The 26,889-nt window shown below is 43.6% G+C and overlaps 3 protein-coding genes across 4 annotated transcripts; 1 reads left to right on the plus strand and 2 right to left on the minus strand.

The window, feature by feature from the left end:
• The first annotated feature begins 694 nt into the window (after positions 1-694).
• Positions 695-3,776, plus strand: LOC133902104 (ACT domain-containing protein ACR10). Of its 2 annotated transcripts, none has more exons than XM_062343687.1 (6): positions 695-1,308; positions 1,711-1,941; positions 2,245-2,407; positions 2,650-2,989; positions 3,076-3,360; positions 3,467-3,776. In XM_062343687.1, the coding sequence occupies exons 1-6, from the start codon at positions 1,155-1,157 to the stop codon at positions 3,605-3,607; spliced, it is 1,314 nt and encodes a 437-aa protein (XP_062199671.1). In that variant the 5' UTR covers positions 695-1,154; the 3' UTR covers positions 3,608-3,776. The 2 variants fall into 2 exon arrangements, with proteins under 2 accessions (XP_062199671.1, XP_062199672.1); XM_062343688.1 differs by having other exon boundaries at positions 696-1,308; positions 2,302-2,407.
• A 1,302-nt stretch (positions 3,777-5,078) lies between these two features.
• LOC133901249 (probable 2-oxoglutarate-dependent dioxygenase SLC1) lies at positions 5,079-8,355 on the minus strand. Its single transcript, XM_062342547.1, has 3 exons — positions 7,596-8,355; positions 6,215-6,545; positions 5,079-6,082 (listed from the first exon to the last, which is right to left on the minus strand). The coding sequence occupies exons 1-3, from the start codon at positions 8,213-8,215 to the stop codon at positions 5,813-5,815; spliced, it is 1,221 nt and encodes a 406-aa protein (XP_062198531.1). The 5' UTR covers positions 8,216-8,355; the 3' UTR covers positions 5,079-5,812.
• Positions 8,356-12,404: 4,049 nt separating this feature from the next.
• On the minus strand, positions 12,405-26,773 carry LOC133902268 (uncharacterized). Its single transcript, XM_062343881.1, has 22 exons — positions 26,197-26,773; positions 25,959-26,077; positions 24,173-25,012; positions 23,791-24,103; positions 23,366-23,531; positions 22,794-22,896; positions 22,573-22,686; positions 20,985-21,115; positions 19,619-20,595; positions 18,517-19,519; positions 18,354-18,427; positions 17,214-17,365; positions 16,954-16,985; positions 16,250-16,438; positions 15,599-15,778; positions 15,160-15,344; positions 14,928-15,023; positions 14,541-14,726; positions 14,406-14,451; positions 14,196-14,302; positions 13,565-13,666; positions 12,405-13,470 (listed from the first exon to the last, which is right to left on the minus strand). The coding sequence occupies exons 1-22, from the start codon at positions 26,665-26,667 to the stop codon at positions 12,877-12,879; spliced, it is 6,180 nt and encodes a 2,059-aa protein (XP_062199865.1). The 5' UTR covers positions 26,668-26,773; the 3' UTR covers positions 12,405-12,876.
• Positions 26,774-26,889: the final 116 nt, after the last annotated feature.

A 26,889-nucleotide genomic window follows, 5' to 3' on the forward strand; every position in this document is an offset into this window, starting at 1 on the left:
AAAAAATAAAATAATTTTAGTGGGTTTAGCAGCTATATGTTGGGCTATTTGATTTTTCTATTATCTTTGACAAAAAAAAACAATAATATCATTCATGCAAACACTTGTTAAGATATATATTGGCTAAAATTTTAGAGATGGTTACAGAAGGAGGAATAAATAGAGAAGTGGTGGCTATGAACTTTTTCACTAAAAATATGTGATGGTTTAGTAATAAGTTACATAGTCTATGAATTTATTTTTATTTATTCCACCTTTCAGCTATAGGCTAAAATAATATAATAAATAATAATATGTATGTATATCACAATGTAAAAAGTGGGAACAAATTTCTTTTCCAAAAAAGTTGCATGTCTCATGCACAAAACCGACCAACCAATCCTAACATGCTATAGTAGCAATTAACATACTCTCTCGTACGAAACTAGCTCCTCTAACTTTAACGAGAGAAGTCACGGAGCTATAATATCTATAACTTTCTCCCTCCCTCAGCCCTTGAATCTAAACAGATGGGCAGGATTCATCGCCACATCATGCTACAATATTACTACAATAAGCTCGCTACAGTAAAATTAGTACAGTGCCTTGTGAACAGTATTGTGCTGCAGTAAAATATTGCAGACAACTGCTCATTCTCTCACATAATACTGTTCATCTTATTGTACATTTGTAACTTTCGTCTCCAAAGTCAAGAGGAGCCGGTTCCCACTCACACGTCACTTTATACTTGTTTCTATAATAGTTTCTTCCCCCAAATTTGTCTGTGTTTTTTCCCTCTCCCCAGAGGAAGGGCTCCGATTTCTCTTCTCTGTGCTCGGCTCTGGTAAGGGAATCTATTCGCCAAGATTCCTCATCTCGTTTCCTTCCGGACTGTCCCCGCGGCAGCCCAACAACCGGAGGTCAGGAGAGGAGGGATCCTTTCGTCCCATCTTCCCTTTCGAAGCAGCATCAAGCTTTACTTTCTGCTTCCTCTCGATAATCTACACATCCACGCGGGGAGCAATTCCAATTTGTTCTTGCTACTGACCAGAAATTAAAGAATCTCTTCTCTGCTCCTAGGGCGGGAGTGAGGCGCCCCCCACAAAGATTGCTGCCATCTCTTTTTCGGCTATTCAGGACTGCAAGCAGCGCAAGAGGTTACACAGACAAGATCGATGGGGATACCGAGCGACGAGGTGGTGCAAATCCGGCACGCCGACGTCGCCGGCGAGCCCACCGTCGTCACGGTTAGCTGCCCCGACAAGACGGGCCTCGGCTGCGACCTCTGCCGGGTCGTCCTCCTCTTCGGCCTCAACATCGTCAAGGGAGGTCCGTCCGCCCCCTTACTATTTAATTTTGACCACCTCATCGTACTCGTACATACACTCCCCTCCCCTCCTCTCCTTGATTGCGTTAGTGCTCTATTTTTTGTCGAACTCAAGGGTTAGTGCTCAATCATTATCCAAATGTTCAAAATTCCAATTTTTAAAACCCTAATTTCGTTGCTGTTCATTTCTTCATCACAATTTTTTTTTCTTTATGTTCGTTTCTACCTCAATGGCAGAACTTTGATATGCTCGCTTCCAGTTCCATGCTACATACTGTTTCGGTGAAAAAGAATCGTTCTTTAGTCGTATTTGCATAAAAAAATCGACCTCGGTTGCGTTTGTTACTCTTTTTCCAGAACTGGAGCTATAATTCCCTGAAGCTGTAGTCTATCTTGTCTCGCAGACATGAGCACGGATGGGAAGTGGTGCTACATCGTGTTGTGGGTGGTGCCAAGGCGGGGCCGACCCATGGCATGGCACCTTCTCAAGAACAGGTTATCTGAGCTCTGCCCCGTCACGGCGCCATTTTGCTTCGACACCGCCTACCTCGCAGCTGCTTGCCTCCAGGATGATGTTGTGCCTCGCGTCTTCTTGCTCAAGCTTTATTGCTACGACCGGATGGGCCTCTTGCATGGTATTGACATCCTTCCTCAATAGCCTAATTCAGTATCCTACCCGATTGTTCTTGTGATGATGAGGTTTCACCAAAAGTGATGTCCTGCATTACTGGAGTGGGGAAAATGTTCCCCTTTCAATAGTGTTTATGTTTTTTGCCATTTGATTATTGAATAAACAGTTCAGAGTCACAACGGTCGGGATGCACATGTATTTGTAGGAACTCTTTTTTCTTCAGTTTTAATTTTGCAATAATATCTAGTGATTTTGATATTGAATGTTACCAAGGACAGATAGTCCTGAAAAGGAGTTTTCATTGCAGATACATGTAGAAAAGGCCTAATTTGGACCTTCTTTCTGGGAATTCTGTGTTTCACAGATGTGACACGCGTGTTGTGCGAGCTAGAGCTCACGATCCGGAGGGTGAAGGTCTCCACCACGCCTGATGGAAGTGTGCTGGACCTTTTCTTCATCACAGATGTTAGGTGTGTTCCTCATCTCTTAACACATCCTTTTCGGTGCCTTATAATGATTTTTTATTTTCTTTAGTTGAGAAATTATTACTCTGGGATAATATGACGAAAGTGTACACAGATTAAGAGTTGTCGATTCATTCTTTTTCTATCATAGCTTATACCACTAGCACCCATTTTGTGATTTATATTGGAAGGGAAATGAACAAATTCATGGTGCAAGTGATAACTTGAGGCATCTGGAATGATTTCAGGGAGCTTCTGCACACAAAGAGCAGAAGGGAAGAAGCTTATGACAAACTTGAGAGTGTCTTAGGCGACTCCTTGACAAGTTGCAAAATAGATCCTGCCAGTGATGACATGTGTTCTTGCCTCCAACCTTCTGCTTCGTTGACGCCTGCTGTCATGGAACAGATGTTTAGCACAGATGTTATAGAGGAGCAAGCCAGCGGCGCAAGGTGTAATGGTAGTACCATATCTGTGACAATGGACAACTCTCTTAGCTCTGTCCACACTCTTATTCAGATTCAGTGTGGTGACCATAAGGGCCTCCTATATGACATCATGAGGACACTCAAGGACTGCAACATTCAGGTATTAACAATTAGTAGAAGCCTAAATCTAGCCTACCATATAATTTTCTTTTCGAATATGAAGCAGTGGAATTTCTTTCCTGCCAGATTTCGTATGGGCGATTCTATGCCAGACAAAATGGTAGCTGCGAGGTAGATTTATTCGTGGTGCAATCAGATGGGAAGAAGATCCTTGATCAGCAAAAGCAAAGAGCGCTGTGTTCGCTCCTGAGGATGGAGCTATATCGACCACTGCGAGTGGCATGGGTGAACCGGGGTCCTGACACGGAGCTGCTGGTCGCAAACCCTGTTGAGGTGTCTGGCAAGGGCAGGCCTCTGGTGTTCTACGATATCACCCTTGCTCTCAAGAATCTTCATAAGCGAATATTCTTGGTATGTTACTGTTCATACTTGGGCATGTTTAGGAATAACAAGCACATATGAATATTTGCTGAAGCATCTGCAGTTAGCAACTGATGGATCATTGTGATGTTTGTAGGCAGAGATTGGGAGGCATGTCGTGGAAGATAGGGAGTGGGAAGTCTACAGAGTGCACTTTGGTGAGGAGCATGAGCTCTCTTCTTCACTGCGGAGGCAGATTGTGGATGGAGTCACCAACATGCTGATGGGGTGGGACTGATTTTCTTTTCTTTTTTTGCCTCTGACAAAGGCACAAAGGTCAAAACAGCATTGTCCTGGCTGCAAAACCCAACTAATTTCATGTAATTAGAGATTTACGGTTAGTCTTTGTGTAAGTAAAATGCCGTAGTTGAGCAAATGCAAGCTATAGTAATCAAATCATTGCTATCGTTCTCGGCCTCAATTCTGTGGCTACCTAAGGTGTTAGCTTTGCCCCCATACATCGAAGCATAATTAACAATGTTAATACGGTCATGCTACCTAAGGTGTTAGCTTTGCTCTTATCTATCTACAGAAGTAACTTGCTGCATTTCTTAAAAAATATATGTTAGGGAACGCATGCAATTTGTTTCTGGGCCAGGAACTGACAAGTGTTTCCTGCATCTGATGTTATATAATAATCACATGGAGTACCAAAATCGTAACCAAATAGAGCTGTGAATGTGTCCCCTTATTTTAATTCTGCAGCACACGATATACCAGTAAAGCTAGTGGTGTATACTCTGCTCCTTCGTACTCATCCAGTACTTAGAAATTGTCGCTTTTGACTTTCTTATTGTAACTTTGAGCACTAACTTTTAGCAAATGCATATAAAAACAACTGTAAGTGTCTAACATGTTCAAAGTACACTAAATCTATTGATGTTGGTTGCACTTTACTTAACTAGATATTTTAAGAAATATGGTTAGCCAAAATTTAAACAGTAAAATCAAAAGTGCATTGACCAAGAGAAGCAGCAGGAGTTAAAGTAGATTTGAAGTGCATTGCAGCTAGCAGGCGAGATAGATTTGAAGGCTGCTCTGCTCTGCTCTTATCCTGTCGTCCACGACACGACACGACACGACCGTGCAATTGCGTCTTCTCACGGACTGTCCCGCGAGCTGGGGAAGATGGCGACAAGGCCGTCTCCAACTACATGTCCGCCTAGCGCCCAGCTAGTGTTGTAGCCTGCTGCCTGTACTCTACTACTTCTTCCATCCGATTTTAGATTTAGTATTTAAAATTAGATTTTAACTAAATTTTTCTCACAAATATATCATTTATAGCTACAAAATCTATATAGTATAAAATTATTTTAAATTATGAATCTAATTGTATAATTTTTAGACACTAGATATTCGTATAATTTAATTAAATATTAGTTAAAGTATATGAAATTTAACTTTTACAATAAAATACGTCTACTATTTCTGAACTAACGGAGTCCTTGTATTTGTAGCAACTAATTGAGGCTTCCTTAGCTTTTTAAAGCTTGTTCTATATGTGTACTGGACGTAGGGTATACGTACCACACATGTATGGGTCTGTTATCTATAGGCCGCTTGCACGCACGGCACAACGAGCAGAGTCATCAAAAAACATGGATGCACTTGCATGCATTAATTGCAGTATAAGAATCTCTAACTAGACTTGTTTTATTGGTTTTAGCTTTGACACAACACGAATGCATAGATAAAATATTTCTCTGAATTCATAATTTTGAGCTTTCAACATACATGTATAGCTTAGCTTCAATGAGCTACATACAATTAGGGTGAGTTTGATTATCTATATATGGTCTAGTTTGATTTGGTTTGTGAGATACATGGAGAAACTGTTTGGTTACTTATATGCACTTCTAGTCTTAGCTCACGGGATTAAAAATGGCTTCTCAGCCTGACAATGTGGAAACACAGAAAGAGTCAGACTCACGGTATGGAGATATGCGATTAACTAATGATGGTATTAGCATATGATTAGTGAGTATTAAATTATATTAGTATATTTCAAATTAGATTAAGATATAATACGATAAATTAAGTACTACAGAGTGTATTTATGCAAAATAAACTTTATATTAACACTTACTTTTTCATTTCAATATATACTTATACGGACAGCTAAATATAATCTCCTCTCAACCAGACGCCTAAGCAAGTGCAACCGACGAAACAAAATGAAGCTGCGCTAGACTCAAATAAACCTGACTCACTAATATGAGCCAGATTACTGCGATGCTGACAACCAAACGGACTCATATGCAAATGATCGATGCAAGCACCAACCCACGGTTGGGGTTCCATCCAACGGCTGCCCGTTTGACCAGTGAGCTCGATCAACCGTACGTGTTGACTTTTCCCTCCCTAGCAATATATAGAGAGAGAGAGAGAGATTGCCGAGAGTGAACGCGTGGATGGACGGATGGGATCGATCTGCAGCTGCTAGCTAGGTTGATAGACGTTGAGGATGATGGATCCTCCTGGACTGGAGGAAGGACTTGTGCTTGCCCTCGGCGGAGGCCAGGAAGTCGAGGAAGGTGGCGAAGTCCGTGTCCATGTACCTCCGTGGGTTCTTCTCCTCGTTCACCAGCTCCGCCGCCGGCCCGATCACCCTCTCCGGCGGCAGGCTGTGCAGCGACGCCACCGAGATGCGCGACCGAGCCGAGTTCACGCGCACCCGGTGAAGCACGCTCTTGTAACGACCGTTGCTGTAGATCTGCACACAAGGCATGCATGAGATCATCATCAGATACATAGATCTGCACACAAGGCAGGCAGGTATATATATATGAAAGAATAGAAATTGGTATTCCTGGAACTGAAACTTGCAATAATATTGTCTACATACCTCCAAGTGGTCTCCGATGTTGACGACGAGGCATCCGGGCAGGGGGTCGACGAGGACCCACCTGTCGGCGTGCCTGACCTCGAGGCCGTTCACCTGATCCTGGAGGAGGATGGTGAGGAAGCCGTAGTCGGAGTGGGGCGGCATCCCCAGCGTCAGATCCGGCTCCGGGCACGCAGGGAAGCAGTTGACGATCAGCATCTGCGACCCGGCGTCGCAATCGTTCAAGATGGCCTCGCCTCCTTCATGGCGGATGCCCAGCGCCCGGAGCACCGCCTCCATGAGCTCCTTGAACAGCCGCTGGCTCGCCCGCGCGTACGACGACACCACCTCCCTGAATGCATGCATCAATGTATGTACGTATTCAGTCTTCAGGTGGTTCATGCATGCATGAATCTCGCTCATACTCCTAGGTTTAATCTTGTACGCATGCATGCATCTTGAATTAAACGATCGATCTGATGACTCAACTGTCGAGGGGCCCCCATGCATTGTCTGGGATGCTGCCCAGCCCACAACTATTCTACGAGATATGATGAGAGCTGCTGAAAGCGAAATATAATTGGAAATACCTGTCCGTCTGATATTTTTCTTCTCCTATGCGTGTTCCCACCGTCGAGTGACTGAAGGATTCTGATTTTTTTTCAGGCGTCTAAAACACTAGGAGGAGGTGTGCATAAGTAATGGTCGACGTACGTGTATATATTGGAGACTAGCTAGGATTATATATACGAACGTGTATCTTAATTCGTTCTAAAAAAAATGGATGCATGCATATCAGTGGCTCAAACAATTTAAAGGTACTCGCATGCATGCAGCTCTTCTGTCTTTGTCGTGGAGGGAATGGGATGCGTATCCATGGTCATGGAAGGGATCGATACGCATACGCTTGCATTGGTAGCTGCAAAGGCTGCGCAGATTTTTATTATTTATTTTGCGGCAGCCGCAAAGGTACAAGTCGATGGATGGACGGATGTTGATTGATGAGGCAAGGAGGGAGCACATCCTGGCTGCCTTTAGTAGAGAGAGAGAGAGAGAGAGAGAGATATGTCCTCTGCTCTGCTCTGCTCTGCTCTACTCAACGCAGGGGCGGCGGGCCTTTGCAATTTCACCAAAAATATCTAAATCAACTAAAATTCAAAAAGAATTTGAAGTTGAAGGACAGTATGTTTAATAATCTCGCTTTCCTATATTGATATGCATATGCATAACAGGACGACATCAATTATCATGTGGACAGTGAAAGTGAGGAAAATAAATAAGGATTGCGGCCAACACAACCCGCACGCCATTGGTGCACTGAGATTGCATTGCACGTATTGAATTGATCCATCGATCGATCGATTAAAAAGCTAACTGAAGTGATGCATGATTACGTACGTACCTGAGGTCGAGGGGCGCGTCTGGCCACGACGGGGCGACGTCGGCGAGGTTGTTGCAGACGAGCTTGAGGAAGTCCCGCCAGCAGAGGACGCCGTCGTTGAGCTGGTTGAAGCTGGTGCCGTAGCGCACCGGGCAGCGGATGTCGGAGGACATGTAGCGCGCGCGGTCCGCGAAGGGTAGCTCGAAGAAGCGGCGCGCCACGTCCAGCATCCTCCGCACGGTGTCCTCGTCCACGCCGTGGTTGACGATCTGGAAGAAGCCGTAGTCCCTGCAGGCCGCGTCCAGCTCGGCCAGGGCGGCGCCGCGCTCTGCGGGAGAGCGGAGGCGGGCGAGGTCGATGACGGGGAGGCTGGTGAGGTTAGTGTCTGGGAGGGACGAAGCTGCTGCTGCTGCTGCTGGGCGGTCGGAGGGTTGGAGGACGTAGCGGGCGGGCAGCCTCGTAATGGTGCCGCGCTCGCACAGGTGGCGCACGCCCTTGAGCAGCACGCGCTCGTCGTCGTCGTCGTCGTCGTCGTCGCTGGGCTTGGCTTGACGGAGGCATTGCTGCTGCTGCGGATGAGCTTCCGCGTGAGGAGGAGGAGGAGGTTTCGTGACGGGCAGGTGGAGGTCGAGAATTGCCATGGATGCGATGGATCAATACAGTAGAGTAGCAAGGTAGCAATTAGCTAGGCTCGAATCGATAGATCTCTTGGGCAGTGCGGATGAATGGGGGGAGGGGGGTATTTATATTGCGGGAAGAGGCGGTGGGAATGCATGGGCGGCCGGAGGATGCAACGCACGAGCCCTCCACTCGCTGTCTCTTGTGTTGCTTTTGCTCCCCTGTTCTCTTCTCCCCTGCTCTGCTCTGCTCTGCTCTGCTTCAGCTGCTGCAGCACTCATATTAATGTGCTTTCTCTACTTACTATTTAGCTCAATTAGCTACAATCAGATTGTTGGTTATTGGCATCGGGTACATGTAATACATGTTTGTACATTGCATTTGAACAACGCCCGTTGACCCAGGGGCTCGCTGGCTAGCTTCACGTAGGATCCAGAGACTATTAGAGGGATAAATAGGTGTCTCAATAAATTTTTTTTAAAATAAATAATTTTCTCTTATTTAATTATTTAACGCATCTTTATAAGTTAATCACAATAAAGAGCAAAACAAACGAGCAACGAAAACTCAGAATCAACCCAGAAAATTCGGAGAGTCCGGAGAAATGAGAGAAGAGTCCAGAGTTTTAGCAGAACATCGATCGAAAAGTGAGTCTCTTGATTAAAATTGAACATGGTTCTACAGTGATCCAATCCATAACTTATCCCCTATAAAAGGCTGAAACTTGCAAAGAAAATCTAAAGATCCCCCATAAACTCTCTAGTCATTTCGGTGTTTTGAAATCAAACCGCCAAACCTTAGCACGCTTTTCAAAGCGTGATTAGTCGCCACTTGCTTTGCCTCAAGCAACCACTCCGATGTTGATACGTATCCTCCATCTTGCGATCCTGACCGCCGGTAAGTATCTCCTGTTTCCGATCCCTCGAGCCGCCTTGTCACTTGCACCAGCATATCTTTCGCTTGACTTTGTTAACGTGCTATCTTCATTCATCTTTCATACTTTGCTTGACCCCCACGTGTACTATTAGGATCACCTTTGACTCCGCTCGACCTCTTTAATCATCCAGCACCAAGCACCTAACTTACCCCTGATCACCCGTCATCGACCGCTAAGTTGCATCTATTACCTGCACACCATGAAACAAGTAAATACATATCTCTAACTCCATCTACAGTTAGTCTATAATCAAAATGTTCAATTGAAAACTCAAATAAACTCAAAGCACATTCCAATCAAAATTCAAATTCTGCTCAACTGTGGACTCTCCAAAGAAAAAAGCGAACACTCTGTAAAAATATGTGGACACTTTGTAAATCTCAGTAAACTCTAAATCTTCGGACTATCTGAACAAAAGTACGGACCCTCTGCATAACCTAGACAATCCGAAACTCGACAAACAAAATCGACAATCTTATCGATCACTCGTCACATATAAACAAAGATATATTTTAACTTGGTTTCTCAAACAAATCTATGTATAGCCTAAACATTGAGCGGGCTTATTAGTGATCGAGTCTTCACAACTTAAAAAAAACTTAAGTCTACTAAAATCTATTAAAAAATTAAGAATTTGAGCGGCGGCATGTGCCCTTGCTGGTTTCGTCCATGAATCCCTGTCCACGTCAGACAAGGCCCTGCCTACAATTGACTTTTCTTTGTTATTATTTCCTATTATTTCTCGCGCGCGCAATTTCAATTATTCTTTACTGCATTTTCTTATGGCTGGATGAAGGGGTCCCTAATTTCCGTTGCTTCCGTCTCACTTCTTCAGAGTTGAGAGTGATTACGGAGATGGAGCGATCCTGCTAGCTAGATTTAGTCTATTTCTCGATCTTTAGGTATATTGCCAAGGGCAAGTGCATACCGACGGTGATAATCGGTCATTTATTATGGTAGTGCCTGTTGTTACGGCCGGCATCAATACATGTATATAGGTCAGATTCATGTTGAAAGATCTATAAGCTATCTAGGCAGGTAGCTTTGATCGAGTGCTATATGCGCACAACATGCATCAAGTGCTAGAGATATATCAAAGTGATTCTCCAACAAAAAAGAAAGAAAGAAACTTTAGCGGTTTTATGTTGTTGCCTATATATATAGTTCATGGTTTCCTGACCACTACTCCATTTATTCTCCACTAAAGAATCGATCATATATTGTGCATGTCGTCACTCAGGATTAATCTGTGTTGATGAAACTAGACATGCATATAGCTATCTAGCTAGCTACAGACGATGTGTAACTTCTTTCCAAAAAAAAAAAAATTACTATATGATCCGGTTATGTGCTAGCAGGTATAGTTATTTCCAGAAGTGGAAAAGGTATACCATTATTCCAAGACATAAAGCAGTCTAGAATCAGTACATGTCGCCATGTTATGCTGACTTGTGAAAAAGAAGGGGACAAAAAGGAAACCCTTCTCACATAGCCTATCTTTCAATATAATTCATTTGTGTGTTGCATATACGTACGTAAGGGAAGTAAGATATTCTCAATCTTTTTAATGTCGGCCGGCCTAGTAGCTCGATCTTATTCTGTTTTGATTTGACTAGCAAATTAGGACGTGACTAGATCGACCAGCTCGTGTGCAACGAACGGCAGCATAAACCGTAGCTAGCGAAGATGCCTATATATTCCACGCTAGCTACGACGTTTAACCAAAACAACTGGATCGAGTAGATTTTTATCGATGGATGGAGCTCGGTCGATCGACAGTGCAATAAAAGAAAAATATTACTCGATCGATGGAGAGATAAACAGGAAAACCAATATTTTTCTACTTACATATGAGCGCGGCCATGCATGCAGGCAGGAGATGGACCGAAGAAGCTGTCTGCTGGTCCATGGTCTTGGTCGTGTTCAATTCAATTGTAAGCTGCGCATGCGTTCATGATCGATCACGCAGCTGAGGAGAATTCTAGAAATGACCATGCATGGCACGTGCCGCGGTCGGTCAAAAGTCCACGGACTCGATGCACGCCCGCAGGAAATTCATGAAGGAAATGCATGCACGATCAAGATGGAGCTAGCACTCATGCCTGCAAAGACCAAAGGTGTACATAATCGTGCGTGCGTTCAAACGTAGCTAGCTTACCTTAATTCGTTTCTGCCTTCAGCTCTCAGGAGAGGATCGATCGACAGCATGCACATCGATATTTCAGTGACTGACTGACTGACGTATATATTATATATCCGTAAAATCCACTATCTTCGTTCTGTGAAACTCACCTCATATATAGCAATAAACAGAGAGCAAACAAAGACATCTAATCTATAAAGGCTCGTCTAAAATTGTTACTACTATGAGAATTAATCTCCTGTGGTTAATTTTTCAAGGAGAAGAAACAGCAGCAGCAGCTGTTTAATTTGGCAGGCAGATGTCATTCTTAATTTCTCTCTGCACCGTAGCTAGCTTTGCAATTCTGGAAATAAACCGTTTTTAAATCCATGAGCAGGTGCAGGTCCGGGCGATGCGAAAGCAGGTGAAGTGTTTCCCCAGATTACCTACACCTCAACGAATATCATCCTGTCGCTCGCACGCTTTCACCTCATTCGTCATGACGCCACCATTGCGATCGAGCACACAAAGGCACTGCATGGATGATATACCATCGAATCACAGTCGCTCGTTAACTGATAAGAAAAACTTGGACCAAATTAGTCAACTCACTTGCGTCCCTAATATAAAACCATTTATTTATTCCTCTTTCAAGCAAGCAGATTTGTCAGACACCAAATCCATGACGGATCTCATCTCCTGATTTGGACAACACAGGGATGCAGTGCTGATGCAAAGTGCAAGCACCAGTGACCAAACACTAGATATTCTCCAGGTCATTTGCATAGGTGCAAGTCCTGGTAGCATCTCACCCTAGTTTACTACCTGGTGGTTAACTACCACATCTGATCAAAAAGAGAGAGTTCAGGCGTCGATAACTCGAGGTCTCAAGCTCGTAATCCAATCCAACTGATTAACAAGGAAACCAATTGTTTGCGTGCCTTGTTGATACTAATATACCAGCAAGCGGAGCAGAGGCTGCAACTGATCCAAACAGTCGGCCAATCAGGCAGAGTAACTATGGGGCACCATAGCTCAGCCACTGTATGTGTATGATGATGACATAGCGTAAAAGGAGGGTTAAAGGGCTGCTAGGAGTTGACAAAGTACTTGCCAGCAAATGATACTAACTCCACAAGTGTCCACAGACAAGTAACCCAATGGACCTCTGGCCTTTATGATAACAACCTAAAAGAAGTAATGCTTATACTGTTGTACAACCTTGTCACAGGTTTTCCTTTTCCAAGTGAATTCCTAACAGCTAAGCTCAGCCCTTGCATCTTTAAGAAGGTGCCAAGACCAGATGCGATACTTGAGCAAACCACCAGCCAGGATAGCTTGCGACATATAGGTTCCAAAAGATTTCAGCAAAACATACTTTAGCCTAAGATCAGCTCACATAGCCCAGATGACAATGGTGTCCATCGTTACAGTTTCCTGTCAATTTATTACACCTTTGGTACATAACTCTTGCATCTGAAACTTTAGCACAAAAATCTGCTAGCAACCGCCAAGCTGCATTTCTAGGCCGCAGCTGTAGTCTACTGAAGTTCGGAGGTGTACTCTGCAAAATCCTATTTCCATTGTGCCGGAGCTGCTGAGCTCCATTATATGAGTGGAACAAATTACCGACAGATTTGTCGGTATGGCATTGGAAATTGACGTTGCTGCAGTTGTTGAATCCCATTATTCAAGGGAATTAAATTACTTGGGGGCGGCCCCAGTATTCCCTTGCCAATGTGAGGAGAAACTGGCAGCTGAAGTGATAGCCCATAGCCAAAACCAGAGGGGATAATACGAGGCCACGGAATATGCACAATCTGAGTACTAGATAGAGTGGGGTGTTCATATAGAATGGGAGGCATGACTTTAGCAGGAGCAGGAATGGGTAAACCAGTAGCAGGTTTAGCATTAGCATGTGAGTGTGGTTCCACATGGTGTACAGCATGCTTTGCTCTCTTTTGGAGCCCAGATCTGCACCCCGTGCTAAATTTCAGCTGCCGTTTTCTCTCGGCACGATTGATGCGAGGTTTGCTGACTAGCTCATTTGGGTTAAGTTGCCCAAACAAGAGGGACTTCAGCTTTGATGTGTCTATTTTACCCCTCATGAAATCAAACAAATTTAAAGCACAACCTCTAAGGCATTTGCAAATCTTCTGCATCTGCACTTTCCCTACAGACCTTGCGAAATTTTGTGACCGGTCCAAGAAATCCTCAACCTGCATGAAAAGGAGTAGTGAAAATAATGTTCTATTTCAGGGTAGGTGTCTAACCTTTTGTTACTCTGTAGTACTCAATGCACAGAATACCTACACTTAAATTACCAACTCCTTTCTTCCAGAACTTAGAAATCCATGATGCTTCAAAATTGCTAGCGCAGAGTCCATGCTCCCATAAACTCTCTGCTGATAGTAGCTGCAGGACAAGGCAAAAATTGGCACTTACTAACAAGCACAATCAGCTATAACACATTGATAATTAAAAACCAAAGTTGATACAGTGTAAAACAAGCACAAACTAATATAAACAACAGGTCACTACATATTTGTAAACTCACAGGCTTACCATGGATAAATGCAGTACTAATAAAGAGGGGGAAACAGACTAACCAAAGTTGAGAGGAATGGCATAATGTCTTCTATATGTCAATGCAATACAAGGTTACCATGTCGTAGCTAAAAAGTGAAATTGGACCAAACATAATGCTAGCAAGTAGCAGGGGTAGATTATAAAATTTTATGCATATATATGTCTATGTTCGAGCTTGGCAGTCTCCAATTTGTTCTACTTCCTGAAATAACCTAAGTACAGTACTAAATGTGTGGGTTGAAGAGCTGATTGAACCTACCAAGTAACAAACATAAGACAAGTTCTCATTGATCCAAATATGAAAACTAACATGCACCACAAACATAAGTAGAAGGTGAACCTTAAAATTACTCACTTTACTAATCAAAGATACAAACAGTTCAGCGACAGATTCTTTATTTCTGCTTCCAAATCCCTTAAACAGCAAGATGTTCCTCTCAACACTTGCACAATCTAAACCATCTGCAATGGCAAGAAATTAGTTATCATTGGTTCAAGCATGAGATATTTAGCCGAATGAAGCTAGTGAAAAGAAAAAAAAGGAGCAAGTATGATAGAAGATAACCTTTCAAAAAGGCAGAGAACGCAGGTAATATTGGAGGATGCCGGGTCTGCGCTGCACATTGCACAAAGATTCAATTTCACTTTATTCATATAAAGAAAGCAAAGGAGTATTAAATGCTGATGCCTATCTGCTTACCCATGCATCTAATGAGCAACTACTCAAAATACCCACTATAAGACAGTTGAATGGCCCAAAATCCAGTTTCAGGTATGCAGCGTGCAGTAGCATGAAGTTGAACATCCAACTCCATCGGCCAAAAAATAGACAGTGGGAAAGTGCAGCAAAAGGATTTCTGCCATCTCCTCTAACTGAGCATACATCCTAGCCAGCATATTTTGATGATAAAGGATATTATAAGCTCCTTAATGAATATCACCTTGCTTTCTAGAGAAATGAAGCCAAATGTTGTGCCTTTTAGCATATAGATCGATAAGTAATAGCGAACCAAAACAAAAGGTGTGGGGGAGAGGGGGGATACTCGTAGTTTAGTAAGCAAACAAAAAAATAATAACCCGTGTGTACCTGCAAATGGAAAGCAACTAATGAAATAATTGACATCGAGCTCATTGTTAGTTCTCTTGGGCTATTCAGGTCATGTACCTTAGCCCAGAACTTCACCTGCAGAATAAATGAAAAAGAAAAACGATATTGTTATGACGTTATTTTAACTCAATTACATGGCTTTGTTATGTCATATCCAGGGTGAAAGAACAAGGACTCATACTAATCAGGAAGACAAAGAACATTACATTACCAAGTAACTTAGTATCTGAAACCTTTCATCAAGTGAAGAAACAAATTTGAATATCATTGACCTTGTCATGCCATCTTTGTTTTCAACCGAAATATCACACTCAACCCCAGTACCACGATCAATAACCTTCAGAATAGGCACCCTAGCACTTACAATAGGTAAAACTCCACAGCAAATTCCATCCCCTGAAATTTATTAAGTTATTGCAGAAGACAGATGGGCCAAGAAAAGAATGCATACAGATGATTCACTAAATTGTAAGAAAACTAAATTTTGCAGTGCAAATTTCTTTTTTAATCACAATATGTGTTATCCTGACGTTTGTGAAGTTAGACAAACCAACAAGTTGAGAAAGAATTTGAAATTAACTAAAAAAATATAAAGGGGCATGCACAAGACTTGTGAATCCGTGAACATATTCTGCTTAGGCAATGCTTACTCTGATGAGAATATAGAACTTTGGCAAATTTCCTAATAACGGAAATCTTTTTCTTGCGATTACATTGATCCTCAGTATTAGCACTAAAATTGACAGAGAGGTCCAGGTCACTACGAGGAGTAAATAAATCCATGGTGAATGATCCAAATGCTTCCACGACTGGAAACCCGTAGTTGTTACCTGAAATGTTATGCTAAAAAAGGTCAAATCAACATGGAAGAGGCAAAAGTTCAACCAGTAATCATAATATCACTTGCTAAAATATCCCCGTTAGCATGTGACAGATCTGTGATGTCCCGGACATATACAAGAGTCTAATAACAATTGTTTGCTCATTGCTCAGTGAGTTTTACCCCCATGAAGTTCTAAACTTTTGTAGCAGATTAGCAACAGACTGATGTGACATCTTCATGTTTCCTAATAATTATGAAAGAAGTACATGGTGAAACATGATACTGTCGCTACATTACATGGTGATCTTATTCAGTTATCCGAGAATGTATAATGTTGGTCCTGCACTGCAGAATTTGCCTGTAGTATAGCAGCATTTTGTGGCAACCGATAAGTGAAAGAAAAATATTTCCAACAGGGAGATAAGTTAATGATATTCAATAATCACAGCTGCAAGAAATGGAAAATAGAGTCTCTTACCAAATATTTGATTTGTCATCTCCTTGAAGACATCAACCAAGGTCCTCCGTTGCTCATAGTCAGCTGGCTTGGGGCGCAGAATGGCATACACCTCCAGAAGTAAATCATTGAGAGTTGGAAGAAGGCTAGGATCGACTGAGATTGATGTCAACTCCTCTAACTCGAGACATTCTGCATGCCTGCATAAGACTGCAAAGGAAAAGACAGGAAAAGACTGTCAAATCCACAGGATATGACACAGAGAGTGAGAAAATCTCATTTTTACTGGAACAACCAGAGGAGATGAAAAATACAAAATCATGCTATGTAAAATGGAGAGGAAACAGATAAAGACTAGTCGATAAAAGGAATGTTAAAAAGAAGTTGGAAAGCAAAGACGGACCTATGAATTTTTTAACACACACACACACACACACACACACAAGCATCAGCAGCATAGATTCGATCATGTCAGAATGCACCTGGCAATAATCAATTATATTCCAATCCCCACTGTCCCTCTCACTAAAGCTATTTGAGGCCCGAGTTGTACATCAGAGAAAATAAAAGTGAGAAGACCTAATTTCGTTAATTTCTCAAGCGCACGGTTCATCCATTAGTTGCAGCAGAAACTGCGTATGGGACCAAAATCAGATACCGCAGTGCATGTTGAAAGTAGAAGAGAAGTGAGGGAAGTGGGAGGAGCAAAGCAAGTGGAGGAGTACCTTGGGGTTCCCACGCGCTTGCCTCACTGCACCTGCAACATGCCAAGGACGAGAGAAATCAATCACATCACTACAAGAAGAGCAACAGCGCTGGCCGCATTGGGGCAACAGCAACAGCGGGATTGGTTTGAAAAACAGCAACAGCGCGACCCATAGTTTCCCCCAAATGGAAGCCACCCAAAACGTTTCGTCGCCTATCGATCAAATTAAAATTTTGGGAATCGGAGGGGAGAGAGAGAGAGAGAGAGAGAGAGACGAACTGAGAGGAGTCGTCGTCGTCGGAAGTAGATGAGGACACGGAGCCGCTGGCCGTCGCCGCCGGAGAGGGCTGGGCCGCCGCCATGCCTGCCGGGGGAATCGCTCGGGGGGGTGTTTCCTCGCTTGCCTTGTTTTGCTTCCTCGTGTCAAACATCTCTCACCGACAGGGTGGGCCCGCGGAGTCTTGCTCGTCCCCGGGCTACCTTAAGATTTCAATCTCAGCAGGAATAATGATTCGAGAGAATTTTTTACATTTTAATAAGCGAGGCCTTAACGAATCATTTCTTTTATTTTCTTGAGAAACAAGCATTTGCAATCTTCTTTTTTTGAGAAACAAACATTTGCAACCCTGCATACGTACGTACTTGGTCTAAAGAAAAAAAAAACTTGCATGCATAGGTAAGGTAAATTTTAGGGATGAAAACGGACGGGAACGGTCGGGAAAACCCTCTAACCATTTTCGTTTTCACATTTTCTCAACCGGACGAAAACGAAAACGGGATAGACGGGAACGGAAACGGTCGGGACATAATCGGATGGTCGAAAACGAACTAATCCGATAGGGAAAATGGCGGTATCGGTCGGGATTCGAAAAACACAACGAAAACAAAAACCCACAAAACCATCAAGATGTGTCAACATGTATAAGTTTAACATGACTACAATAAATACATCATCCATGCTTAGTGATATAACATAACGATGACATGTATATATTTAACCACACAAACAATAAGTCTCAAACAAATAAATAAGTGAACGATAGTACAAATATCCATACAACCACACAAAGTCTTAACATAATAACATCGAACCACTAGTCCACCACAACGTCAACATATGACAATAATAGGACAACAAAACATGAACATAAACATTCTTCAATCACACTCGGCCTATAGCTGCTCATAATCATTCATCACATCTGGATCACTTGCTATTTCTTCTTCTTTCTCCTGTAATTTTACAATGCATGAAAAAAGGACATGTTAGTCAGGATGTACATGAAAAACAAAAAAAAAGAGCATAGCTAGTGAGCGAGTGTGTGATCAGCTTCGGACATCCATGCATCAAAATGACCAAGAGATTCTATGCACCTCCAGCCTTGTACCATGAGAGGATAGCATAAGTACGGTAAGTACCTCATGCATCAGTTTATTGGAAATGGTCTCTAGAACCTCGAGATCATCCACAATGGAAGAAAAATTCTTGGAATCTAAAAAATCAAACAAAGACACATACATCAGTCAAAGAAAATAACCAATTATTGCATGATTATAAATGGCAAACTATTTAAATTATCACCTTTTCTTCTTGCAGCTACCCAATCTTTGGTGCAAATTAATGCTTGTACCATCTCAGGATCAAGACGGCTGCGATAAGGATCAATGACACGGCCACCAGCACTAAAGGCAGACTCTGAAGCAACCGTTGACACTTGTATGGCCATCATATCACGGGCAATTTGTGAAAGAATAGGGTAATCTTCTGTATGGTTCTTCCAATATGCTAAAATATCAAATTGGCTCTGCTTCAAAAGTGGCTCTGCCATGTATTTCTCCAACTCACTTATGCCATCTCTATCAGGGCCACAATCATCATATAAGAAGCTTTCTAGTTCATCATTTCTATTTCCCATGAGCTCATCTACTGGGTTTGTAGGTTCATTCACATTACTCTTTGCCTTTGAAGATATAGGTGCAGAACTAGCATAAAATTGATACACCTTCTTTACAAGACTAACAAACTCTTCAAGGTGAACTTGATACAAACCACCATAGAACTTTCTCATGTAAAATTCTACAAGCTTTTTCTTGTACCTAGAATCAAGAAAGCATGCCACTGCAAGAGCAGTACTAGACTTGTTCCAATATTTCTCAAACTTTGTATCCATAGCAGTTGCCATTTCACTAATAATAAAACTTTCACTAACTTTCCATTTACCAAGCAATTCTTTTATCTCACAGAATCCTTTATAAAACATATTTGCAGTTGGATATAAAGTACCAGAGAGAAGTTCAGTAAGATCATAGAATTTCATCAAGCACTGAAAAATAGTTATAGCCATATTCCATTCATCAGAAGATGGAGAAATTTTCTCGTACCTACGGCGATCCGAGGACTTAAGCCTCACAAAAGCAGGCTTGTAGTACAAGGCATCCCTCAGCATCAAATAGGTTGAATTCCACCTAGTTGAAACATCAAGTGAGAGACCCTTTGTTGTATCCAATCCACACTCAGTGGCACACTTTATGAGTTCCTCCCACTGCAACGGAGAGCCCTTTACAGCTAGTACAAGTGCTTTAATCTTCTCAATTGTTTTTGCAATTACACTTAGACCATCTCTAGCAACCAAATTGAGTATGTGGCAGGCACATCTCACATGAAAAAATATACCATCACAAACTAAAGAAGCATGAACATCTTTGAGATCAGTAATTATGTCGTTAACTGCCACTTCATTTGCACTAGCATTGTCCAAAGTTAATGCAAACAATTTCTTCTCAATGTACCACTTGACCATAAGTTCAGAGAAGGTCTGTGCCAACTTCTTACCAGTATGTCGTCCTTCTACATGAAAGAAACCCGCAATTCTCTTCTGAATATGCCAATCATCATCTATCCAATGAATGGTGACACACATGTATGATTTGTTTTGACATGATGTCCACATGTCCATGGTTGCACTAAAGCGGCAATGAACATTTTTAAATTGTGCATACAATTTATCCTTTTCTTCCAAATATATGTCCATGATTTCCTTTCTAGCAGTAACACGAGACTTGATTGGAAAATTAGGGCGCAATGATTTAATAAACTCAACAAAGTAATCATGCTCAACTATATTGAAAGGATACTCATGCATGATTATTGCCAAATACAATTTCTTAAGACTAGCTTCCTGATCATACCTGTAAGGCTCAACAACAGTAATGTCTTTTCCATGATCCTTTTCCACTTTGAGTTGTTGCTGCCCTTTTACTATACTATGAGCTGACTTCAAATGATTCCGAAATCCGGATGTTCCATGATAGCTCTCAGCCCTATATTTGGACTTGCAATTTGGAAAGTTGCAATATCCCCAGCACTGCTCATACTTCTTCCCATTCACCTCTACTATATCTGTTTTCTTGGTAAAGTACTGCCAGACATCAGATGTGCACTTCTTCAGCCGCTTTGTAGTTGTCTGAGATTCTGCTCTATCATCAACAATAACAACATTAGAATTTGGAGCTACATCATCACCCTGCTCCTGTGTATGTGTGCCACTGCCATCGGTGCCAATAGAAACCCTCTCAACTGCAGGTGTTGTAGATGATGCTAACACACCAAGATGTACACTCGAGCTAACACTTTGAACTTCGTTTGCCTTTCTCTTTGGTCCTGACAAGAATCAATAATACAAGAATCAATAAAAGGTTTTTACAATTGATGACACAACAAATTCTTAGATACAAATAAATTGGATACAAATAAATGAACAAAGGACATTATATCATTATCATGGGGAATGATATAAAATGTGAACCTATGTGCTTGGCCTCATATGACACCATTACTACATGAAAAAAATTAACAAGCGTGCAGCAAATTCACACCAATGCCGAGCTAAATTCGAATGAACACTTCTTAAAGTCATCATTTCATTTTCATCACACTGACTAGAACACTTTGTAACACTGAACACTTCCTAACACTTCGTCACAAGTCATCTTCTATCCACGAGCAATATAATCAATTCTACAAATATATATTGCTAGGATTGATGGTACCTGCAGTAGAGTTGTCCGTCTTGCCATCGACTGTAGGCGGCGGCGGCGGCGCCTCTAGGAGCAAACGGCCCAAACCCGGGTACGTCTCCGGTGGCCTCGAGCCAGATGGAACTTCTCCAGTTGGTAGCATTCTGCAGGGGTCAGGAGGGTGTCAGCAGTCAGCACTTGGGCAGTTCGGCCCTCAGCAAGTCAGCAAGACAGCAACCAACTTGACTCCTGCCGGCTGCCGGCTGTTGCTCTGGAGGAGTGGAGCCGTGGAGATTGGAGCAGGAGCACGAGAGGCCGGCCAGCGGTGTGCACAGAGCGGCGTTCGGCGGAGCAGGAGCACGAATCGACCAGAGAGGCGTTCGGCGGGCGGCGACCGGCCAGCGGTGTGCACAGAGCGGCTTTTTCGGCGGACTTCCAGGTGGGTGGCAGCCGGTTGGTGGTGTGCGCGGAGCAGCGGTCGGCGCCTCGGCCGAGATCCAGGCGGGCGGCGGCCGGCGACCGGCTACTGCCTACTGGTGTGCGCGGAGCAGCGGTCGGCGCCTCGGCCGAGATCCAGGCGGGCGGCGGGCGGCGGGCAGCGACCAGCTATTGCCTACTGGCTTGCGTGGAGCAGCGGAGCTCCAGGCTGCCAGTGGCCGGCTGCTGGTGCTGTGCGAAGAAACGGCGCTCGACGCCTCGGCCGAGCTCCAGTCAGGCAACCGGCTACTGCCCTTCTCGATTGCGCGTTGCTCCAGCCTCCAGCGGAACGGCGTGTGCGGAGCAATGAAAATCCAGGCGGGCGACGGCTGGCTGCAGCCTGCAGGAGTGCGCTGCGCGGCGGAAGGCCTGGCGGCTGGCGGTGGCGGGTGGTGGCGTGCGCGACTGCGTGGAACACTGGAACGGAGGGCCTGGCGAGCGGCGGCTGGACGGGCAGGACTGAGCAGCAGAGGCGCAGAGGGCACATGGGCCTTAGTGGGCTAGGGTTGCAGTATTCAACCATTCAGGCCTTATCCCGCGAAAGAAAAACAGGAGAAAAACGGGAATATTCCGCATAAATACGGAAAAATAACAAAACGGACGAAAATTTCTCAAACCGTTTTCGGTACCGTTTTCGCCAAACCTATACCGTTTTCGTCCCGTTTTCGGATAAGAACCGAAAATACGAAAACGAGCGTGTTAATACGGGATACGGCACCGGGACGGGACGGGATTTTCCCGTTCCGTTTTCAACCCTAGTAAATTTGCAGCAGAACCAGGTGTGTCAAGTGACCCTCGAAATTAAAGACGGCATTGCACATTAAACAACTTGCCGAGCAAGCTGCATTGCATTGTGAGTAGAAAAGAAAGCGTCAGATCCAGTGAATTGTTGCTCTTCTCCATTCTCTGAGGTGTTCAACCCATCACATCAGCTGTTAAACAAATTAGTGACTACCCAATCAGAACACTTGTGCCACCCAAAACCATATATTACACCAGGGCAGGCCACAAAGCACTAAAAAAATTAGAGACACCTCAATACCCAAAAATTGAATACAATAATGCACCCGCTAACAACAACTGCAACTTTCAGCCAAAAAAGGACATGTTTCCTGTATCGTCTTCCTTCCTTTCTCGTATCTACATGATGAAGTATGCTCGGATCACCTCAATTATGGGCGCTCGGCACAGCGGGCATTTGCCTCCACCCCGAACCAGTTCATTCGCGCATTTTGAGCATGTGCACATGTGCCCGCATCTGATAGTTGACAACACAAAAATTAATCATAATCAGCACAACTGCAAGACTTCTAGAGTTGAATCATTAACCACTTTCATCCAATAACAGAGCAGCGCAGGTCAAACCTGTACAGAAGGGAGTCGATTGGAGTTTCACAGCATATACAACAGGTCCCTTTTCTCACATTAATCCATTTTGAACCATCGTCAATAATTTCTTTACTTTCCCCTGAAATATCAAATGCATAACTTAAGCGCGAGTTTGACAAGGTACATTTCTACCGAAACACAAAGCTAAGCATTAGGAACTCAATTAGTTTCCCTTCAACCATTAATAATCATAAACAAATACCGACATCAGTATGACACAGTTACATGACTGATGAGCTTAAGTAGTACATTCCTTGCTTTGTTGTAAGGAGGCAACACAAGCGCTACGGAAAATCACAAACAAGCATCGTGCAAGGCAATGGAATGCAGATATAGGTAGTAGTGCATTGAGGAACCTTATTATCCTCCCTATATGACGTAATCTGATAGATAAGATGTATAACATCCTCAAAACTGTGACTGGTAAGCACAAGACAGGCCAGTAACTATAGTTAGTAACATCAAAGCCTAAAACGCTACATCAGGATTCAAGAGGTTCGCCAGCAGTTTTCAAAGGTGAGGTTACAGGAGCATGCTGAGCTACTAACCTTGCTCCCCAATGAAACGATTCAAGGCCGCGGAAACTTCCTGCCTTACAGAACGCTGTAGCTCTAGCTGCATATCCATGCAAGCTTCCAACATCCTTTGCATATGACTCATCCCTTGCTGAAGTCTAGCCATATCAGCCCTTAAATCATTAATAGCCTCCCATTCCTGGACAAGCAAACCAAAAGAGATGAGCCTTTAACCCACCTAATATATAAGTAACTGTGCATTGCACATGAAAAAATATCCCAAAAGTCACCTAAAAAGAAGGGTTGAATGCAGCAAATTACAAAAAGTACAGTTGTCTAACAAATAGGGTTTATCAATTCACAGTACAAACCAACGCACTGTAAGTACCAAAAAGATGAATAAAGCAAAGTAAAAAATGTCTGTATGTGTAGTAAAAATATCATAGATAAAAGCTCACAATATCTGAAGAAGAACGATGAATGTTCTGTCTGATCCAATTATTACGATGCAATTCTGAATGCCAAAGTGGTTGACGAGGAGGGATAGGTGGAGGTGGTATCACTAAAGGTGGCCTATCCACGGTACGATGCAGTTCCTGGTCTTCATCATCTCTTTGCTGCTCCCGACTTTGTTCTGGTGAGTTAGGGGCAGGAGTTGTTTCTTCTGGATCCCAAGTGAGAGGGCCATGACCCTGCCGTTCAACATATGACCGGATAAGTTGGTCTAAATTTTCACGAAAAGCACTGTGAAGAAGATTAGAAACGCTCCTTCTGCATAAAGAAAACTATTTCAGTATTTAGACTAAACACCAAACAAATCTTTAAGTGAGAAACAATAACCTGCTTAGAAGTTCCCTCAGTTCTGTGCTGTACACATTATCATCATCTCCAGGGACGAACGTATTAGCTCTTCTAATAAGAGCAGGATCATGGTCAATTGGTTGATCAGAATTATTATCATGCCAATTATCTGCAGTATCATTAGACTCGTCATCCTCATGCCACTCTTCATTTACATCAGGGAGATGATCATCACTGTGCCACTCTTCGTATGCTTCTATAGGAAGATTGTTTCCACTCCACCTTCCATGTGATTCCTGAAGGTGATTATTGTCATGCAGCTCCTCAAGCACGGCAGGAAGCTGATTACCATCATGCTGCTCTACGTGTGTTCCAGGAACATTATCATCACTGGTTAACACTCCATGCGCTTCAGGAAGATTATCATCACTGGTTGACTCTTCATGTACTTCTGGAAGACGATCATCTTGGCCATCACCAATGTCTGTCCCCTCACGAGATGAGCCGTTATCTGCATTTTCAGGCCAATTTCTTTCAGATTCCTCTCCAATCACAATATGGGAAAACTGTTGCCAATCTCTTCTATTCTGTTCCAAATCTTCCTGCCAACTTCCTGATTGACTATGAGGTCCATACAAGCCTTCAGCAATGCTAGGGATGTTACTTTCAAATCCTGATGCTGTTTCTGTACCTTCAATTTGCTGGAGCTCGATATTCTCACTTGCTTGTTGATGTCTCTCCTGAGTATCTTCAGAAGTAGTTGGGCTTGATTCAGAATGATCATTTGAAGACAGTTCAACATTGTGAGCTGAAGAAGCATCCGATTGGCTAACTGCTTGACCCCGGACAAGGTTCTCCAATCTGAAGCGGAACTCTTCTCTAGTTATTAAAATTAATGAGTATTATTATTTTACTTAGCATATGATGAAACTTAGTAACATCGTAAATGTCCATTTTAACGGCACTATCTAAACTCATCCAAAAAGGAAGTGAAGGCACCAGTTTAAAATTACCAAATGTGATAGGAGGAAGAGAGTGAAGAAGTACATAACACAAGTAATCAATTGCAAGTCGATATATCTACGTGATAAGTAAAAGCTCAGCAACGTACCAGAAAGATGTATTCATATCTTCAAACTACCAAAAACAAATAACCATGCTGGAATCATCACAAAACTCATCATGTAAATGTTTGTACGTTGTATGTTTCTACTTTACAAGTGTATGTGTCTCGCCCTAAAATGGCCCCAAGTGTCAAATATGGCGAGCAGGTAAAAAAATGATAGAACAAAATGCCTGGATAGCTTTCAACTTTCAAACATTTACAAGTGAATTTCTACTGTCCTTTTAAACAAAGATAAAAATCAGAGTCCTCATTTATATTATGGTTTTACATTTTATTTTCAGCATTGACACAACAGACAATCAAAGTTAGGCATGGGAAAATTGCCATGCATGTATGGCATGATGATTAGGACTTGGGAGCGAACAATGTGAGCAACATTGATCTATAACCGAGCATCAATTGCTTGGTTAATAAAAAATACATCACTAAAAACACACAACTTTCATCCTTTATCTGCGTCATATGGCCATCTTTCTGTGCGGAGCAGAACGTTTACGAATCAACAGCATGTAGCAATAGCAGAAGCAATATTAAGCATTATGAACTCCTTATAAGATGTAACCCTTCCAACCGCAGCAGCAGAACGTTCTGACAATGACCCATTGGTCCAGCATACAGTTGCATTTATTCGAACGAAAAGCCCCCCTAAATTATCCATTAAGCAGCAGTAGCAGCAGACTCAACATGAGTGTTACATACCTCAAACCAGAGACAGGATGACGTTGCCGCAGCTGGCCGAGCTCCCTTGCGGCAACGGACGGCGGCCTCCTCTCCTGTGGCAAGCCGCCGTTCCGCAGAAACCTCCCCCGGAGCAGCGCCTATGGTAGGATGGAAATTCTGATCGCATCAGATATCCGAAACGAAAAGCAAAGCAAGACAGTGAAGTGAAGTAAGCAAGTAACGGAACAGTGGGTTGGAATGAAGAAGAAGCACCGACGTGGATGCGGTTGCGGTGGGAGAAGTCGGAGACGGCGCGGTGCAGGGAGAGGCGCTGTAGCTCGGCGTGGCGGTCGGCGGCCATGCGCATGACGAGCTCGAGGCGCGCCTGGCGGCCGCGGATCCGGGGGACGTCCCTGCGCGCGTGGTCAACGGGGGAAGGCGGGGGACCGGTGTCGTCGTCGCGGTCGCGGGCGGCCATGTGGACCCACTCCCGGACGAGTCGGACGCGGTCGCGCTCGATCTCGCCCAGCCAGGAGCCGGCGTCGGCGGCGCGCGAGATCTGAGCGGCGGGGTCGCGGTAGCGGCGCGCGGGTGCGGGTGCGGGTGCGGCGCGTCGAAGGAGGTCGGGGGAGCCCTCGCGGCTGGATCCGGCGTCCCAATCGCTGTCGCTGCGGGGCTCAGAGGGCTCGCGGCGGCGGCGAGGGGTCATGTCGATGTCGCGGAGGACTGGGAGCGGGACGTCGCCCATCGCCGGCGGCGGCGATGAGGCATGGGGCGGAGGGGGAGACCCCTGCTGGACTTTGGGCGAAGGCTGGAATTAAATAGGGAGGAGAGGAGGAGGAGGAGGACGGAAACGAGAAGATGGAGGGAGGTGGAGTCGAAGCAAGTCCACTTTTTCTTTTCTTTAAACCCAAAAAAATTGATAAGGAAATCTGGAGGGAAACTACAAATGTTTTTTGATTATTTTTGC

This window comes from Phragmites australis, chromosome 20 (genome assembly GCF_958298935.1).
Source record: "Phragmites australis chromosome 20, lpPhrAust1.1, whole genome shotgun sequence".
NCBI classification, from domain to species: domain Eukaryota; kingdom Viridiplantae; phylum Streptophyta; class Magnoliopsida; order Poales; family Poaceae; genus Phragmites; species Phragmites australis.